At 46.5% G+C, this 17,881-nt stretch overlaps 1 protein-coding gene across 1 annotated transcript in view; it reads right to left on the bottom strand.

The window, feature by feature from the left end:
- Positions 1 to 317: 317 nt before the first annotated feature.
- LOC124606023 (muscle segmentation homeobox-like) overlaps positions 318 to 17,881 on the bottom strand; it is a 242,383-nt gene continuing 224,819 nt past the window's right edge. Inside the window, exons 2-4 of the mRNA XM_047137986.1 lie at positions 9,019 to 9,206; positions 1,850 to 2,113; positions 318 to 449 (exon numbers count right to left, since the gene is read on the bottom strand). Of these exons, the coding sequence (XP_046993942.1) occupies positions 318 to 449; positions 1,850 to 2,113; positions 9,019 to 9,206 (584 nt within the window). The remainder of the gene's footprint in view (positions 450 to 1,849; positions 2,114 to 9,018; positions 9,207 to 17,881) is intronic.

Consider the following 17,881-nt stretch of genomic DNA (forward strand, 5'->3'; position numbering starts at 1 on the left):
TGGTATATTTTCGTTTCGCATGTAATTGGCATTACAAACAAAACGCTCGTATTTCATTATTACTAAATACACTGCCCATATTCCAAGAATAAACTACTTTATTATGAAGCAGTTTTCTTCAGCCTGTGCAGTAGCAATTTTGAAGAACTAATTTTTTTCGGGGAATCGAATTGGGTATTTCGTCTTTCCTCGTTGTCCAGAGGAAATAACAATTTGGTCTGTAGCAGATGTCACCGTGAGCTGTAGAATACTAAGAAATAAATCCTTCCGATATGCAAAGATCTGTACTTTCTATAAGATGCGTTACAAGGGACTCTTTAGCAATGCCACTTATACTGCCGTTCCAAGCGAAGTTTTTCTTCACTGGAGTCAATTATGCGGCAGGTCATGGAGAGCCTCAGATATATGAAAACATTTGTATGCTTCTTTGATTCTATAATACTGTTTACCTGAAAAGTTAAATAATTTATTATTTCCAAGAGGCATTATTTTCTGAACATTCTTTCTCAGCTCTTTATCAATCCAAAATGATATGACAGATCTCGAGGAAGACAAACAAATGCAGTTACTACTGTGCTGATGTGGATTGTAGAATTTTATTTCAAACTTCCATCCATCGACAGGGAAAGTTACCTTAAACTGCACTAAGGACCATGGTACCGAGATCACCGCAAGGGGAACTTCACAACAGAGTCGAATTACGAATACAGTTTATAATGTAGTACAAAATCCACTTTCGGTACTTGAAGTCTGCTGAAAATAATCTTCCATACGAAAACTGGTTTAGGAGTGGGAATACATAGGGTGGTCATGAGTCGATAATTAGTGGTACATTTTGTCAAATGTAGATAAATGAATGTGACTCGTCAGGGTTCCCAGAGGATCTGTCCATTTTGTGACTCTCTGGCCTGCAGCGGATTTCTTCGAGGCAAATTCTCAAAATTGTCAGCGAAGCTGCTAGCGGCCAGCAGCACCCATTTAACGATGCCGAGCACTTGCCTCGAAGAAATATTGTGGGCTTTAGAAATCGTGATCCGCCGGCAGGCCCGAAACCAATGCACTGATTGAGAAATTTTTTAACGGTGACCTTGATCTCGACGCTTGCTTCGAAAATATTTGGCTAGAACAGCAGGCACGTTCTTTAGCTATGTGGATCAGTTGAAGTCTGTGCTGCAGTTGAGTACTTACCACCTGCAGCAAAAATGAATCATCAGTGTCAGATTGAAATCCTACACGTAGCTAGGTTGTTGCACTGTACCGTGATTCAAGGCAATATGTCGGTGACAAGTGGCGCAACAACCAACGGGGACAAAACTCCGATGTAAGTAACATGCATATGCGAATATTCCGCAATACAAGATACCGAATGCAGGCGACTACAAGAAAAATGAAAGAGCAAACTGAATGCGTACTGCTTAGAATGTTTCATTTGACAACATTTCTATGTGGAGGCAAGAGAAGGAAATGAAGGAAGAAGTTTTGGGGTGGACTCATCCACACGTAGTTGTAAGTGATCGACACTCTCTGCACTTGTTAAAGTGCGACAGTCTGGTACGTCTACGAGAATGACCAGCTTGCAAGTCTCTTTCGGTGAGCTCCGTCGGGGGCGAGACGATGGATACGGTGCTAGGTTGTCGAGGCGTGGCACCCGGGAGTCCTACGAGAGGCCGATGCCCGCGGGGGCGGTGACCGGGGACGTCGGCGACCTGGAGGCGACGGTGACGGCACCCGGCGACAGCTGCGGCTGCTGCGGCGGCGGCGGAGGGGGCGGCTGCTGGGGGCACGGCGGCGGCGGGGGCGGGCCGATGAGCGGCGGCGGGGGCGGCAGCGGGTGCCTGGCGAGAAGCGCCGAGACGGCGGCGGCGTGATGGTGGTGGTGGTGGTGGTGGTGGTGCGCGTGGTGCGGGTGGTGGCCCATGAGCATGGCGGCGGCCGCCGCCTCCGCCGGGTGCGGGTGGAAGTAGGCGTGGTGCGGGGGCGGCACGGCGGGCGGCACGCCGCCGTACAGGTGGTGCGGCCGCGCCGCCGCCACCGCCGCCATCTTCAGCTTCTCGATCTCCGCCTCCTGCAGCCGTTTCGCCTTCGCCCTACGGTTCTGGAACCAGATCTTCACCTGTCGGCAGACAAACAAAAGATACCCCTTTAATAGAGAATCACCACACGGGAAAGTTGCAGGTGTGTACAAATGTTTAACAGTAGGTTCTGGTGAGCAAATAGTTTCCGTCTTGCAGGAGATCCGTAAGGCGTTTTTGTCATTGTGCCACATAGTCGACTACTAATCAACGTAGATCTTACTATCTTCGCAAATACGTTATTGGCTCGTGGAATACTTCATTAAGGGGGGTAGGACGTCAAACGGGCTGACTTGGAGCAGGAGAGGTACGACAGGACATTTTAATTTCCAGTGTCTATACTTTTACAAATAAATTCATAAAACTTTGTCAGCATGACCAGGAAGGATTCAGAATTCACACTCATAGCAGTGGAAGTTCGAAAAAATGGCGAAGTAATTTTTTTTGCTTGTAAAATTTCATCATTTTTTTTCACTTACTAATTGCACCACTCGTTGCTATAGGTACACTTTTCTTCATAAGTAAGAGAGACGGTTCGATGAATTTTTCACAGCTACAAACCATACTTAAAGGTGTACGAAACTCTAGAATTTTTCAAATCTATTAAAATCTGTGGTAAAAATTGAGGCAATTAACTATAAAATTTGTGTTTTTCCTAAACATGAAGGTTAAAATACAACCTATCATTCGTTTTTTTCATAAATTAAATAAACTCTAAAGTTTCATACACCTGTGAGTATGGTATGCATGCTGTGCCAAATTCATCGAAGAATCTCTCTAACTTATGAAGACAAGTGAACCTATAGCAACAAATGCAGCCATTAGTAAGTGAAAAAATGATGAAATTTCACACGTAAAAAAAACAACAATTATTTTGTTATGTTTTCGAACTTACACTGCAATGAGTGTGAATCCTGAATCCTTCCTGGTCATGCTGACAAAGTTTTATGAATTTATTCGTAAAAGTATAGACACTGGAAATTAAAATGTCCTGTGATGCCTCTCCTGCTCCAAGTCGACCCGTTTGACGTCCTACTCCTCTTAATAGAAGCTACTATGTTTTACTGGGCTGCGAATATTCCACAGAAAAGAAATAATTAGTCGGCGTGCCTCAAGGAAGCGTAGTAATATCCCCACTGCGCTTATTATACACAAACGATTTATAATACATGATCAGCTGTTCTGTAAGATTGTTCACTGACCACACAATTTTGTACAACGAAATAAGGTTCAAGAAAATGGTTCAACTGGCTCTGAGCACTATGGGACTTAACATCTGAGGTCATCAGTCCCTTAGAACTTAGAACTACTTTAACCTAAGGACATCACACACATCCATGCCCGAGACAAAATTCGAACCTGCGGCCGCAGCAGTCGTGCGGTTCCGGACTGAAACGCCTAGAACCGCTCGGCCACCGCTGCCGGTGTGAAGTAAGGTCTTTGAGCGATTGTAAGGAATTGCCTTTCGACAACATTTACACTTGATGTAGTGGATGTCAGCTCAATTAAAAGGGGATAAATGTAAGATAATGCTTATTAAAAAGAGACTGAACCGTATAGTACCATATCTGATTACATGATTAGTGGTGGTATTTTGAGCACGTCACAGTTTACAGGTATTGTCTGGTAAACGATGAGAAATGGAACAATAACTCCAAATCAGTGTTAGGGAAAGGAAATGGTAAACTTACATTTGTTGGAAAGGTTGCGTAAAGCCAGGTTCAGTTACGTACAAGACGCTTGAGCGGCCGGATCTAACTTTTGGTTCTAGCGTTTGGAACCTTCATCATGACAACAAACATCGAAGGAACTGAGAGACACACTGCTAGCTTCGTTAAAGGCTGATATAGCCCATAATGAACAGAAGTGCTCGGGTACTTAAATGGAAGTATCTGGAAGAGAGACGACGTAGTTCACTCGCAACGCTTTAGGGTGAATTTAAACCACCTGTATACGAAGGTGAATCTGCGGCTATCCTACTGCCACCTACGTAGGCCTACGTCTCGTGTACACACCACGAGGAAAATATGAGAGTAGGGCGCGTACAGAGGCATACAAACAGTCGTTTTTCTTTTGTTCGACACACTAATGTAATATTAAAGAAGATCGATATCATTAGGCAAGGCACCCTCCGCCACGCTCTGTGCATAAGCGTATGAGATATTCTTGTAGATGAAAGAGTGGATATACTCAGCAGGCAAAAGAAACTGTAGTACGCTTCTGAATATCTCGCGGAGTTAGCGATTGATGCAACCATACGTCTGCAAACTGTCACCTTTACAAATCGACTTGCCGTATGTATGGAGAAAAGCCAAGTTAGTCGGCTGCTGGATGAAACGTAGACCATCCATCACGTTAGTGCATGTGATTATGGAAATGCAGATTATAAGAAATTACTGTAAATCGCGGAATCGATTACAATATTCGAAACACTGCTGAAGTGCTACTGTATGTTAGCATAATGCAACACACAATCCAGCTGCGGATCGACGTTCCAGGAGAGCTCCAGTAGCGGAAACATCTTCCATAGTTCAGATGTACATGTGTCATGAGAAAGCAATGACCGAACTATTTTTGTGCGACGGACGTCTGCACCCTAAAAACAGCTATTGGAGCCCACACCGTCTGTTGAAGATTAGTTATGTCAACCGTTGGAAACTTAAGCAAAATGTCGCTTCGTGAACTCTGCTCGATACCAAATCATTGTATGGGCTGCACTGAAAAAAACCACATAATTCACAAAACGATGTCATTCGGAGTATGGAAGATAATAGTAACTACATGCACCTCGAATCAGCGTGAAATGCAGCGGAGAATATTAAAGGAAACCAGTTGTGTTTTACTGAAATATGTTTCAATACTTTATGACTGGCCAGTTTCGACGTCACTGTAAGTTTAAAATGAACCAAGAATTACACAAATGCAAATAGATTAGAAAATCAGTTGAACGGAATAGACAGTATATTGAAAAAACCGTGATAAGGTTGACACAAGAGTAATGGGATGTAGTCAGATTAAATCAGGTGACGCTGAAGATATTAGGTTAGGAAATGAGACATTAGAAGTGCTAAACGAGTTTTTCTATTTGGACGACAAAGTAAGCAGAGACCATAAAAATGTAGACTGGTAATAGCACGAAAAATATTTCTGAAAAACAGGAATGTGTTAACACATAATATAAATTCAAACGTTAGAAAGTGTTTTCTGACGGTCTTTGCCTGAAGTGTAGCTTTGTAAAGAAACGTGTTGAAACAGAAGAATATTGAAGATTTAATGGGATGTTCGGATAACGAATGAGGATTTGCTGGATCGAATTGGTAGAAGAGACATGCGTGGGACAGTATGACTAATAGAAGGGTTCATAGGACACACTCTGAGACATCAAATAATCGTCAATTTCATAACAGAGAAATGTTTGAGGGGTAGAGGAGAACGAAGATATAACTACAGCCAGCATATTTTCAAGTGGATGTAGATTGCAGTGGTTACGTAGAAATGAAGAGGCTTGAGGGTTTGCGCAGGATAGACTAGAGCTTGTAGCTGCTTCGGACGAATCTTCACACTGCAGTGATCAGGTACGCTGTTTTAACAGATCGTACAGTTCTTAAGTCGTTTAAACATGTCGTGTACCACACATAATCAGTACCTGCCGATTCTGCATCGATATAGTTCTTTCTCCTCTATTCTCAAGCTAATCTGATATTTCTATCAACATTTGGACAGTTTTAAATACAATACACCCAATTAGTGCACCACCCTATTACCATACGTAGGATTTCCATCCGTAATCGACCAAAATTACGATTCGGTAATTTAGGTACGATACACAAATGACATAGTAAACTGCCGGATTATCAATGGTATCAGTAGCTTTGGTATGGAAAGAAACATAAATGAATGTGCGGCTGAAACTGGGAGCCGACGACTTTTCTTTGCTTTTTGTTTGTTTGTTTTGCACATAATTAGAATCGAACATCGTTCTGTGTCATTCCACTGTGCATTTTATATCCTTCCAAAACATAAAGTGCTTATTATAGGTAATAAAAATTATTTGATGTGCCAACTTTTGTTCTTATATGTGACCAAAGCAATTACTTCTGATTCAAGTACAGTTTACATGCACAAGCTTAAACAATCCATATAATTATGGCTGTTATTTTGTCCTCAATAGAACGTTTTCATCATGATCAAAGGCAAGAGTTTCCTCTTATTACTGGTAAGTGCGAACGTTTTTTATGAATAACAGAAACGGTTTTACATAACTCGACGAAGTATTGAAGTAATGTTTGATATGTTTTTGTTTTGTAGTGTTCTTTTTAATTTTACTTTTTTTATGGAAATTGCGTTTTATAGAGCTGTACGATTAATTAGTATTCCTTTTTTATTTTTACTTCAACATCCCTCGGTTTCACGTTACAAATCAACAGTTTCCGAATAAAACTGCATTAAACACTGAAAATTTTGATCTCGCAATACATACTGTTTATTTTTCAGTAACTGACCGGAAGATAACTATGTAGAACGAAAATGCTCCTTAGATTATGCGGACCTTTATATACCCTCACTCAGTTTCTATATGGTTCAGTGCTTCCAGTTTCAAGAGGAATCTAGTAAGGCACTGATCGCGTACGCAAACAATGTGATCGAAATGAGGCAACACCTAATAGGTATGAAACACACCTAACGTAAAGGTAACGCTGCTATGGTCTTAACTGACCTAGGCTGCAAACCCGAGACTGCGCTTACTCGTGATGGTCTACGGTAGCTTACGGTAGTTTTAAGTCTGTAATATATCCTTCTAAGCAGTCCTTTGAAGCCTATGACTCCTTGCCTAACGGTAATTTCATCTACCAGAAATGCTACAGCCAGTGTTTAGTGAAAAAGGATTATTCTCATGTATTACTTTGCAAATGCTAAAACAGCACATGCGTATACTGTGGAAGTCTTCTGCATGAGCAACATGAAAAAATAGGCGAAGAGAGGTCTGGATTTTGTCAGTGCAATAATCTTGGCCTCAAAGGTACTTTGGTTGGGTGAAAATAAGGTATTTGATGTTTCAGTTGTTGGAGCATCCACTCTACTCATCGTCCTACATGTCTCAGACTCTGCCCCTTGTCACATCTAAAAAAAAACTAGGCTAGAAAACGTGTTTGACTCGACTGAAGAGGGTACCTGAAGCTTTAGGTTGGTCACAGCGCAGAGCTCAAGAATCCGCACTTCAGAGATGGAATTTATTCGCTGGGAGCAACATTGGATGCAGCTCTTTGACCTGAAAGTGGAGTAAGTAATGTTCTTAGTAAGAAACTTTATCTTTCTGGCAGGTCGAGAAACTTTCTACTTTCTTTTGTATGTCAGCAATGTATTAAACGGCAACACTGTAAACATAGCTTCCTCGAAGGCTCTAAATGAGCAGGCAGGTTCATAATTATTTTAAGTTTACACAGAGCAAGAAAATACGGAGGAATCTTATCAAAGGTATCCAGACACCGCAGTGTAATGTGGAACTGATAACCAGGTGCCACGAAAGGTGAACACGCCAGTATAAAAGAAGGCGGGGGTATTGCGTTGTCACTAGAGAAGCAGAGTAACAGGAGAATGGGTTGGTCAAGAAAACTGAGTAACTTGGAATGTGGACATTATTGGATGCCACGTAACACAGGCATTAGCGATATTTCATCGCTCATTAAGCTGCCCAAGTCGACTGTCGGTGACGTGACTGTGAAGTGGAAGCGGGAAGGAACAACCCCAGCTAAACCAATCAATTGGTTCAATTGGCTCTGAGCACTATGGGACTTAACTGCTGAGGTCATCAGTCATCTAGAACTTAGAACTACTTAAACCCAACTAACCTAAGGACATCACACACATCCATGCCCGAGGCATGATTCGAACCTGCGACCGTAGCGGTCGCGCGGTTCCAGACTGTAGCGCCTAGAACCGCTCGGCCACTCCGGCTGGTCAGCTAAACCAAGAATATGTACTAATGGACAGGAACAGACGAGCATAGCGGAAGGTGGTTCTAAACATTCGCATGAAGTCTGTAGGTGCAATCATTCGAGAGTTTCTAAATTCTACCAATGGACTGTGCGTGGGAAGTTAAAAAAAATGGGTTACAAAGGTGGAGCAGCTTCTCATGAATCGCACATAACTATAGTCATTGTAGTCAATGCTAAGAGGCGCTTGATTTGGTGTAAAGGGCGACGCCAATGGCTGGAAACGAATGATTTGGAGTGACCAACCAAGCTAACTCTGTGGCAGCTCGATGGGGGGAGGGGGGTTTTGGGTTTGGTGAATCCCTGGAGACCATTACCCTGGCATCATATGTAGTGCCAACAGCGAAGTACAATTGAGGTGGTGGAGTTACGGTATGGAGGTGTTCCTCGTGGTTCAGGTGTGGTCTCGTTATTACACAAGAAAAAGCTAAATGCGGAAGGATATTTTACAGCACTGTGTCCTTGATCAGTACAGTAATTGTTCGGAGGCGGTGATTGTATCAGCATGACGATGGACCCTGTTATAAAGCAGCGTCTATGAGGCAATGGTTTGTCGAGAATATCATTGCTTAATGGACTGGCCTGCCCAGAGTCCCGACGTGAACAAAATGGAACAATTGTGAGATGGGTTAGAAAGTCGACTTTTCGTCGGAGGCCAGTGTCCAACATTACTACCTTCCCTGGTTTGGAATCTTGAGGAAGAATGGGTTGCCATTCCTCCATACAGATTCAGACACCCCACGGGAAGTATTCTCAGCAGAGTTCAAACCGTTATAAAGGCGAACCCATTTTAATGTCCACTAATAGGTGTCCGGATACTTTTGCTCAGATAGTGCAGAAGCAGAAACCCTACGATGTTCAGAATGCATGTGTAATTGAGGATTCCGCAGTGTTTGGCACTACGTTTCGGTGGTTTGACTTACGTAAAGTGGCAGCGCAAGTGGTCGTCTCACCTGTGTCTCGGTGAGGTGCAGCGAGGAGGAGAACTCTGCGCGCTCGGCGATGGACAGGTACTGCTTCTCGCGGAACTTCTTCTCCAGCGACAGCAGCTGCTGCGTCGTGAAGGGCGTGCGAGGTTTGCGGTTGGGCTTGTGCTTGCGCAGGTTGCACTTCAGCTTGGGGCCCTCGCCGCCTCCGCTGTCTGCACATAAGAGAACGCACATCATTAGTCCACTGTCATGTTTACATATAAGAAACACAATATTCGAAGAAGAGTCATATCATGAATACAGTTTAAATACACTCCTGGAAATGGAAAAAGAACACATTGACACCGGTGTGTCAGACCCACCATACTTGCTCCGTACACTGCGAGAGGGCTGTACAAGCAATGATCACACGCACGGCACAGAGGACACACCAGGAACCGCGGTGTTGGCCGTCGAATGGCGCTAGCTGCGCAGCATTTGTGCACCGCCGCCGTCAGTGTCAGCCAGTTTGCCGTGGCATACGGAGCACCATCGCAGTCTTTAACACTGGTAGCATGCCGCGACAGCGTGGACGTGAACCGTATGTGCAGTTGACGGACTTTGAGCGAGGGCGTATAGTGGGCATGCGGGAGGCCGGGTGGACGTACCCCCGAATTGCTCAACACGTGGGGCGTGAGGTCTCCACAGTACATCGATGTTGTCGCCAGTGGTCGGCGGAAGGTGCACGTGCCCGTCGACCTGGGACCGGACCGCAGCGACGCACGGATGCACGCCAAGACCGTAGGATCCTACGCAGTGCCGTAGGGGACCGCACCGCCACTTCCCAGCAAATTAGGGACACTGTTGCTCCTGGGGTATCGGCGAGGACCATTCGCAACCGTCTCCATGAAGCTGGGCTACGGTCCCGCACACCGTTAGGCCGTCTTCCGCTCACGCCCCAACATCGTGCAGCCCGCCTCCAGTGGTGTCGCGACAGGCGTGAATGGAGGGACGAATGGAGACGTGTCGGCTTCAGCGATGAGAGTCGCTTCTGCCTTGGTGCCAATGATGGTCGTATGCGTGTTTGGCGCCGTGCAGGTGAGCGCCACAATCAGGACTGCATACGACCGAGGCACACAGGGCCAACACCCGGCATCATGGTGTGGGGAGCGATCTCCTACACTGGCCGTACACCACTGGTGATCGTCGAGGGGACACTGAATAGTGCACGGTACATCCAAACCGTCATCGAACCCATCGTTCTACCATTCCTAGACCGGCAAGGGAACTTGCTGTTCCAACAGGACAATGCACGTCCGCATGTATCCCGTGCCACCCAACGTGCTCTAGAAGGTGTAAGTCAACTACCCTGGCCAGCAAGATCTCCGGATCTGTCCCCCATTGAGCATGTTTGGGACTGGATGAAGCGTCGTCTCACGCGGTCTGCACGTCCAGCACGAACGCTGGTCCAACTGAGGCGCCAGGTGGAAATGGCATGGCAAGCCGTTCCACAGGACTACATCCAGCATCTCTACGATCGTCTCCATGGGAGAATAGCAGCCTGCATTGTTGCGAAAGGTGGATATACACTGTACTAGTGCCGACATTGTGCATGCTCTGTTGCCTGTGTCTATGTGCCTGTGGTTCTGTCAGTGTGATCATATGATGTATCTGACCCCAGGAATGTGTCAATATAGTTTCCCCTTCCTGGGACAATGAATTCACGGTGTTCTTATTTCAATTTCCAGGAGTGTACCTCTCTACGTTATCGGATGTGCATGTTCAAATGTTTCAAAGGGCTCTGAGCACTATGGGACTTAGCAGTGGAGGTCATCAGAACTTACAACTACTTAAACCTAACTAACCTAAGGACAGCACACACATCCATGCGCGAGGCAGGATTCCAACCTGCGACCGTAGCGGTCGCGCGGTTCCACACTGAAGCGCCTAGAACCGCTCAGCCACTCCGCGTATGTGCATGGCTAGTCATTATTTTGAGTACGAACTTTATGGTCTGTTTTCGTGGTTCCTCGTGGTATTCACCACAACACACAGATTGGTCGCAACCTCCTGCGCTTCCTCCCCTCTCACACTCAACCACTTGCTGTTTCGCTCGACGTACTGTATCAAATGGCTGTGAATTGTACACGGTCGTATTAGGTGTTTATTGCTACAGAAGACACATATCATTTTCGAAGTTGGGGTGTTTTGAACCGTGGTTGCGTAAGATACCACGAGAGGGTGAGCTTGTGCCACGTGATATACTGCACTGCCAATCCTTACGCGTTCGATTGTCCTTTGTGTTGAGCGATGTTTGTTGACTGCATTTTAGACATGAGTGAAGATGCATCACAGGTTGCGAGTTCGGCTCCCTGTAAGCCCAAAAAGCATCGAAAATTGCTGTCACCACGCGTCAGTTCTCCTTTCGCAGAAGTTCCAATTTAGGATGTAGGCGGCAAGGTATGTGGAGCTTGTTCCCCCGCACATCTCTCCTCCCCGATGCCGAATAAGTTCTTGTTTGTTTTAGCTGGTGGCCGACTGCCGCCTTGACGTATCAAAATTGGTTCAAATGGCTCTGAGCACTATGGGACTTAACTTCGGAGGTCATCAGTCCCCTAGAACTTAGAACTACTTAAAACTAACCAACCTAAGGACATCACACACATCCATGCCCGAGGCAGGATTCGAACCTGCGACCGTAGCGATCGCGCGGTGCCAGACTGTAGCGCCTAGATCCGCTCGGCCACTCTGGCCGGCCCTAGACGTATCCACAGTCAAAATAGTCGGTAACGGGATGCTTTATTTAACTTGATTAGGTTACGGCATTCAGCTCCTCTCTTACATCGGACTACTGTTTTACACATGCAATGCTTGTAAATCAGTTACTTATAGAATGACAATAATTTTAGTACGATATTAATCAAATTACAGACAGCATTGCGATATCGATAATAGAGGTGGAAGCCAGAAAAGTATCCTCGGTACAATTAGGGGTAGCACGTGGGGCTCTCGGCCACAAACCCTGAGAACGACGGCACTAGCAACACGTTACACTGGTGTAGAGTATGCGCGTCCACTCTGGTACAAATCTATCTCGGCAGACGTAGTTGCTAACGTGCAGGCTCATCACAAGTTGTTTAAAGGCTACTCTAAACTCTGATCAGGCCTCGGAAAGCCCGAAGGTACCGACTGACCACCGTATCATCCTCAGCCGACTGGCATCATTGGTTGCGGGTATGGAGGGCCGTAGGTTCAGCGCACTGCTCTGCCGGCCGTTGCCAGTTTTCACGACTTGGAGCTGCTATCACTCGGTGAACCAGCTCCTAAACTGGCATGACGAGGCTGAGCACACCCCATTAGGTCAACAGCGCATCGCCGACTCGATGGCCACCAATTTAAGTGCCAACCACACACGACACTGCTTAGCTTCAGTGAGTTGACGGGCACCGGAATATCCACTGCGGTGGGGCTGTTGACCTCTTTGAAACCTACGCTACCTGTAAAATTCTACCAGCTTGCAGGCACAGCCACCAAGTAGTTGCCAACGCTAAGAGAACAAACCAGGGTCATCAGGAGAATCGCCACCACATGGGCACATTCCAGCATGTCGACGTACAGAAGTTTCGTCCAGACCACTTCTGTCTTGCAAACAACAGCAGTTACAGCAAGAGAACACTTGTGGTTTTATCGACTTGAGAACATTTCTGCTTAGCCTCTCCTTTCGGAAGCCCTCCCACCTGGGCAAGAACAGAACTGCATCCAGGAATAAACTGTGGAAGTGACACTTCACTGTCGTTACCACCAACTGTGACCGCGGATACACACAGACCATTAAATGACCGATAAACATTAAGATTTGCGCTGAATCTTGCACAGAAGAAAGTCGCCCGCTTGCGACTCCGAGTACAGTAGTGCAGTCTGACAATCCTTTTTTTTTCATTTCTTTGTCTAATGGTGGTTGCTGTGTATTGAATAGTATTTCTTTCTAAAACGAACAAAAAAAACTCATAAGATGACACTAACAGAAATAACAATGATTTTAAATAAGATTTGAATTTATCTAAAGCCTTTTCGAATAATAATACAGACTAAGTAACTAGTAGCAATAATAGAAGGGACATTACTAAATCTTCTAGTAATAGCGACAACAGTAGTGATAGTAGATGCAAAACGTATTTATAGGTGCACACAAGTGAAATTTGGCATCATAGCATGTTGAGGTGGAGGGAAATTCAGGCCAGCTAGTTACTTTGGAAAATAATGAATGTCTCGTGCTAAATATGGGGGATAAAGGGTGCGTGCAGAACAAAGGCGAAAATTACGTGGTTTTAATAAGGTATAAGCTATCTTTCAGAGTTGCAATTATTTAGTTCTCTGATGTAGTGAGAAATATCAGTCCAGAATCGGGTTCCTGCTACTGAAAGGACCTTAGATAAGACGTCTGAGTGATGGGGTAGATAAATGAGCTTTTAGTCCAGTATCAACGACTCATACTGATTTCTCGTTCAGACAAGAGACCAATTTTCACGTAAAAGTGTCTGCAACAAAGGACAGCCTGTAGCGGCACAGTTGTTTTATTAATTTAACCTGATCGTGTTATAGCTTTCAAGTTCTCTCTTACACCACACTGTGATATAAATAGGTAACTGTCCACGGCTCGTGGTCTTGCGGTAGCGTTCCCGCTTCCCGCGCACGGGGTCCCGGGTTCGATTCCCGGGGGGATCAGGGATTTTCTCTGCCTCGAGATGACTGGGTGTTGTGTGTCTTTCCTCACCAATTTATCCTCATTCAGTTGAAGTCGCGTAGTGGCGTTAAAGAACTTGTGGAGCGGAGGCCGAACCGCCCCGCGAGGGGTCTCCCGGCCATCAATGCCATACGCTCATAATTACACTCCTGGAAATTGAAATAAGAACACCGTGAATTCATTGTCCCAGGAAGGGGAAACTTTATTGACACATTCCTGGGGTCAGATACATCACATGATCACACTGACAGAACCACAGGCACATAGACACAGGCAACAGAGCATGCACAATGTCGGCACTAGTACAGTGTATATCCACCTTTCGCAGCAATTCAGGCTGCTATTCTCCCATGGAGACGATCGTAGAGATGCTGGATGTAGTCCTGTGGAACGGCTTGCCATGCCATTTCCACCTGGCGCCTCAGTTGGACCAGCGTTCGTGCTGGACGTGCAGACCGCGTGAGACGACGCTTCATCCAGTCCCAAACATGCTCAATGGGGGACAGATCCGGAGATCTTGCTGGCCAGGGTAGTTGACGTACACCTTCTAGAGCACGTTGGGTGGCACGGGATACATGCGGACGTGCATTGTCCTGTTGGAACAGCAAGTTCCCTTGCCGGTCTAGGAATGGTAGAACGATGGGTTCGATGACGGTTTGGATGTACCGTGCACTGTTCAGTGTCCCCTCGACGATCACCAGTGGTGTACGGCCAGTGTAGGAGATCGCTCCCCACACCATGATGCCGGGTGTTGGCCCTGTGTGCCTCGGTCGTATGCAGTCCTGATTGTGGCGCTCACCTGCACGGCGCCAAACACGCATACGACCATCATTGGCACCAAGGCAGAAGCGACTCTCATCGCTGAAGGCGACACGTCTCCATTCGTCCCTCCATTCACGCCTGTCGCGACACCACTGGAGGCGGGCTGAACGATGTTGGGGCGTGAGCGGAAGACGGCCTAACGGTGTGCGGGACCGTAGCCCAGCTTCATGGAGACGATTGCGAATGGTCCTCGCCGATACCCCAGGAGCAACAGTGTCCCTAATTTGCTGGGAAGTGGCGGTGCGGTCCCCTACGGCACTGCGTAGGATCCTACGGTCTTGGCGTGCATCCGTGCGTCGCTGCGGTCCGGTCCCAGGTCGACGGGCACGTGCACCTTCCGCCGACCACTGGCGACAACATCGATGTACTGTGGAGACCTCACGCCCCACGTGTTGAGCAATTCGGCGGTACGTCCACCCGGCCTCCCGCATGCCCACTATACGCCCTCGCTCAAAGTCCGTCAACTGCACATACGGTTCACGTCCACGCTGTCGCGGCATGCTACCAGTGTTAAAGACTGCGATGGAGCTCCGTATGCCACGGCAAACTGGCTGACACTGAAGGCGGCGGTGCACAAATGCTGCGTAGCTAGCGCCATTCGACGGCCAACACCGCGGTTCCTGGTGTGTCCGCTGTGCCGTGCGTGTGATCATTGCTTGTACAGCCCTCTCGCAGTGTCCGGAGCAAGTATGGTGGGTCTGACACACCGGTGTCAATGTGTTCTTTTTTCCATTTCCAGGAGTGTATTAATAGGTAACTAAGGCGCCATAACGAAGCAGTGGAAGTGAGGTGTCACTAGGAGGCGGAGGTGTGAGGTAAGGCGACAGTCGGATAATTGCGGGGGCGGCACGGTGGCGACACCTCGTGTTCGCCCCCGGCGAGCCGCACCTTCACGTGCGCCGGGCAGCCGGTCCACCCACCCTGTTGGTGTTGACTCGGCTAAGTGGCGTGCTGGCGCTCCACACAACAAATTAACAGGGCGGGCACGACAAGCGTGCGCTACTCCATATCGGCCCCGCCCTCCTCCTACTGTTTACCTTGTGGTGCTCGCGACTCCTGTCCACAACACGGAGTGCGGCTGCTGGGCCTTTTGTTATACATCGAGCCCCGTGAGCTGAGGATATGCCCTTGTAGAGTAGTTCAATATAGAAGCAACCTGTGCAGTTGCGGGACGAACCCGAACACCGGAAAAAAAAATCTCTGACGTTATTTCGCGGTATTTTCTGAGTATTTTGCTATAACAGATCTGTGGTCTCTGGTAGTTCTTTACAGAGCACTAAAGTAATGATGATTTATTCTACTTGTTACTCCAGTTAACAATTTCTGCCAAGACACCTGCACAACTGTGGAAAGGCTGTGGCTTGCTCTCTTCAAAACAGAGAACACAGAGTAATGCCTCGACCCTCGTCTGTGATGTGGTTATCATTCGCTGCGAGAACTGCTCACCATAGCATACCATCGTTGTGCCGCTCTTCCACTGCATTCGGTGATCCCACATATAGCTGCTCATAGACCATCTCTTCGTCAGCAAACGTATACATACTGACATATGTCACTGCTGACATACAACTAACGCTACCGGATTTAGATGGAGAATAATGACGAGTTTCCCTACAGTCCTCATTAATATCTCCAGAGGGATATGATTATTCGTTTACTTTCTTGTAGCCGGCCGGAGTGGCCGTGCGGTTCTAGGCGCTACAGTCTGGAGCCGCGTGACCGCTACGGTCGCAGGTTCGAATCCTGCTTCGAGCATGGATGTGTGTGATGTCCTTATGTTAGTTAGGTTTAAGTAGTTCTAAGTTCTAGGGGACTGATGACCTCAGTAGTTAAGTCCCATAGTGCTCAGAGCCATATGAACCATTTACTTTCTTGTAGGAACCACTCTGCAATGTTGCTAACGTAGTTTAGGGAAATATATACATCTGAGTGTTGTCTGTTCTGTCGGACATGTCTGATAGAACAGACACCGCGCAGATATAGACGTTTATGAAAAAATAAAGAGACAGCTTGTCGACGTCTATTTCAGTGACAATCCACAAATATCGTCTGCACTCCTATGAGAATCAGTATTTGCGAGTAGTGACTTGAATGGACAGGTGACGCTGCACTGCAACCTGCGATAAGTTGGAAATTTGTGTCGCTCAGAGGCCGTGTCCGGATGGCCGAAGCGGTTAAGGCAACGGCTCATGAGAAGCCGTAAATCCGGGTTAGAGATCCGGTCCGGCACAAGTTTTCAACGTTCGCATTGCCATAATTCCCTGACTTGCTAGCCGCCACGATTCTCCGTCCATTCCTTCTGATTTCTACATTTCATGTTTATTCGTAGTTCAGCGAGCTCTCGGGAAACGTAGATCTATATGCTCGTTTCAGGTATGGATTCTCTATGCAGTTCGCTTGGATATGTGGAACAGATACACCAAATCACACTCGGAGAAGAACTAACGAAATTAAGAATAGTATACTCTCTGTTCGCTATAATTCGTATTTGAGCAGTGGCGGCTGCTGTGTAAGAGCACAAGAGCATGTGAGTACCCTAAATTTCGATGCCTTGCGGATTTATCGGTTATTTTTCTTTGAATGCTGTTAAACGTAACATAGCTGCAGCAATTTGAAAGATATAGCACTTAAATCTACCGCGCAGCTGCTCCTCTAGAGACCATCAAACTTGGCACAAGGGTCGCGAGCACACCTTCAGTTGTGTACGTTTTAAGGAGCTTCTGCACATGCGCAACTCCCGCGACGTAACTGCCTTGCAGACCAAATGCATACGTATTTGATAAATAAGGTGCACGGTTCACGATGTGCGCAGCTAGCCCTTGTCACTCATTTAGAAGCTTACGTCAGTGCCAGCAGGTGGTTGTACACCACGTCAGACTTGTATTCCCTTTCGCTAGGCATCGAACCTACTAGACACTCCTCTGATGCGCTAATTCACTCGCTATGTAGTAAAATAAGATTGGATATCAGTATATGTTAAAGTTGTACTGATAATAAACCTATTTTCTGAGTTTCTGAATGAATTACAGAACATTACGTTATGAGTTTTATCATACAGTTATACATTTGAGCCGTCGATTGTGAGAGTGTAGTATTCATGCTTCTGAAATCTGTTGATCTTGTGGTGAGAGGTTTATCTGCACTGTAGGCCCACACTGTCTATATGAAAACTCGCGAAAAGCTGTATCACTGGTTTCTGTGATATTCGCTTAAAAATGGGATCTAGGGCGGTGTCCTTTAGGCCCTTATGGATCTCAGCGCCTCATTTGCGTTCTAGTCAAGTAACCATGTTGGTAGACATTGATACTTGCGTTTGATCATTTCCACAAACGGCATTTTGTG

This window comes from Schistocerca americana, chromosome 3 (genome assembly GCF_021461395.2).
Source record: "Schistocerca americana isolate TAMUIC-IGC-003095 chromosome 3, iqSchAmer2.1, whole genome shotgun sequence".
NCBI classification, from domain to species: domain Eukaryota; kingdom Metazoa; phylum Arthropoda; class Insecta; order Orthoptera; family Acrididae; genus Schistocerca; species Schistocerca americana.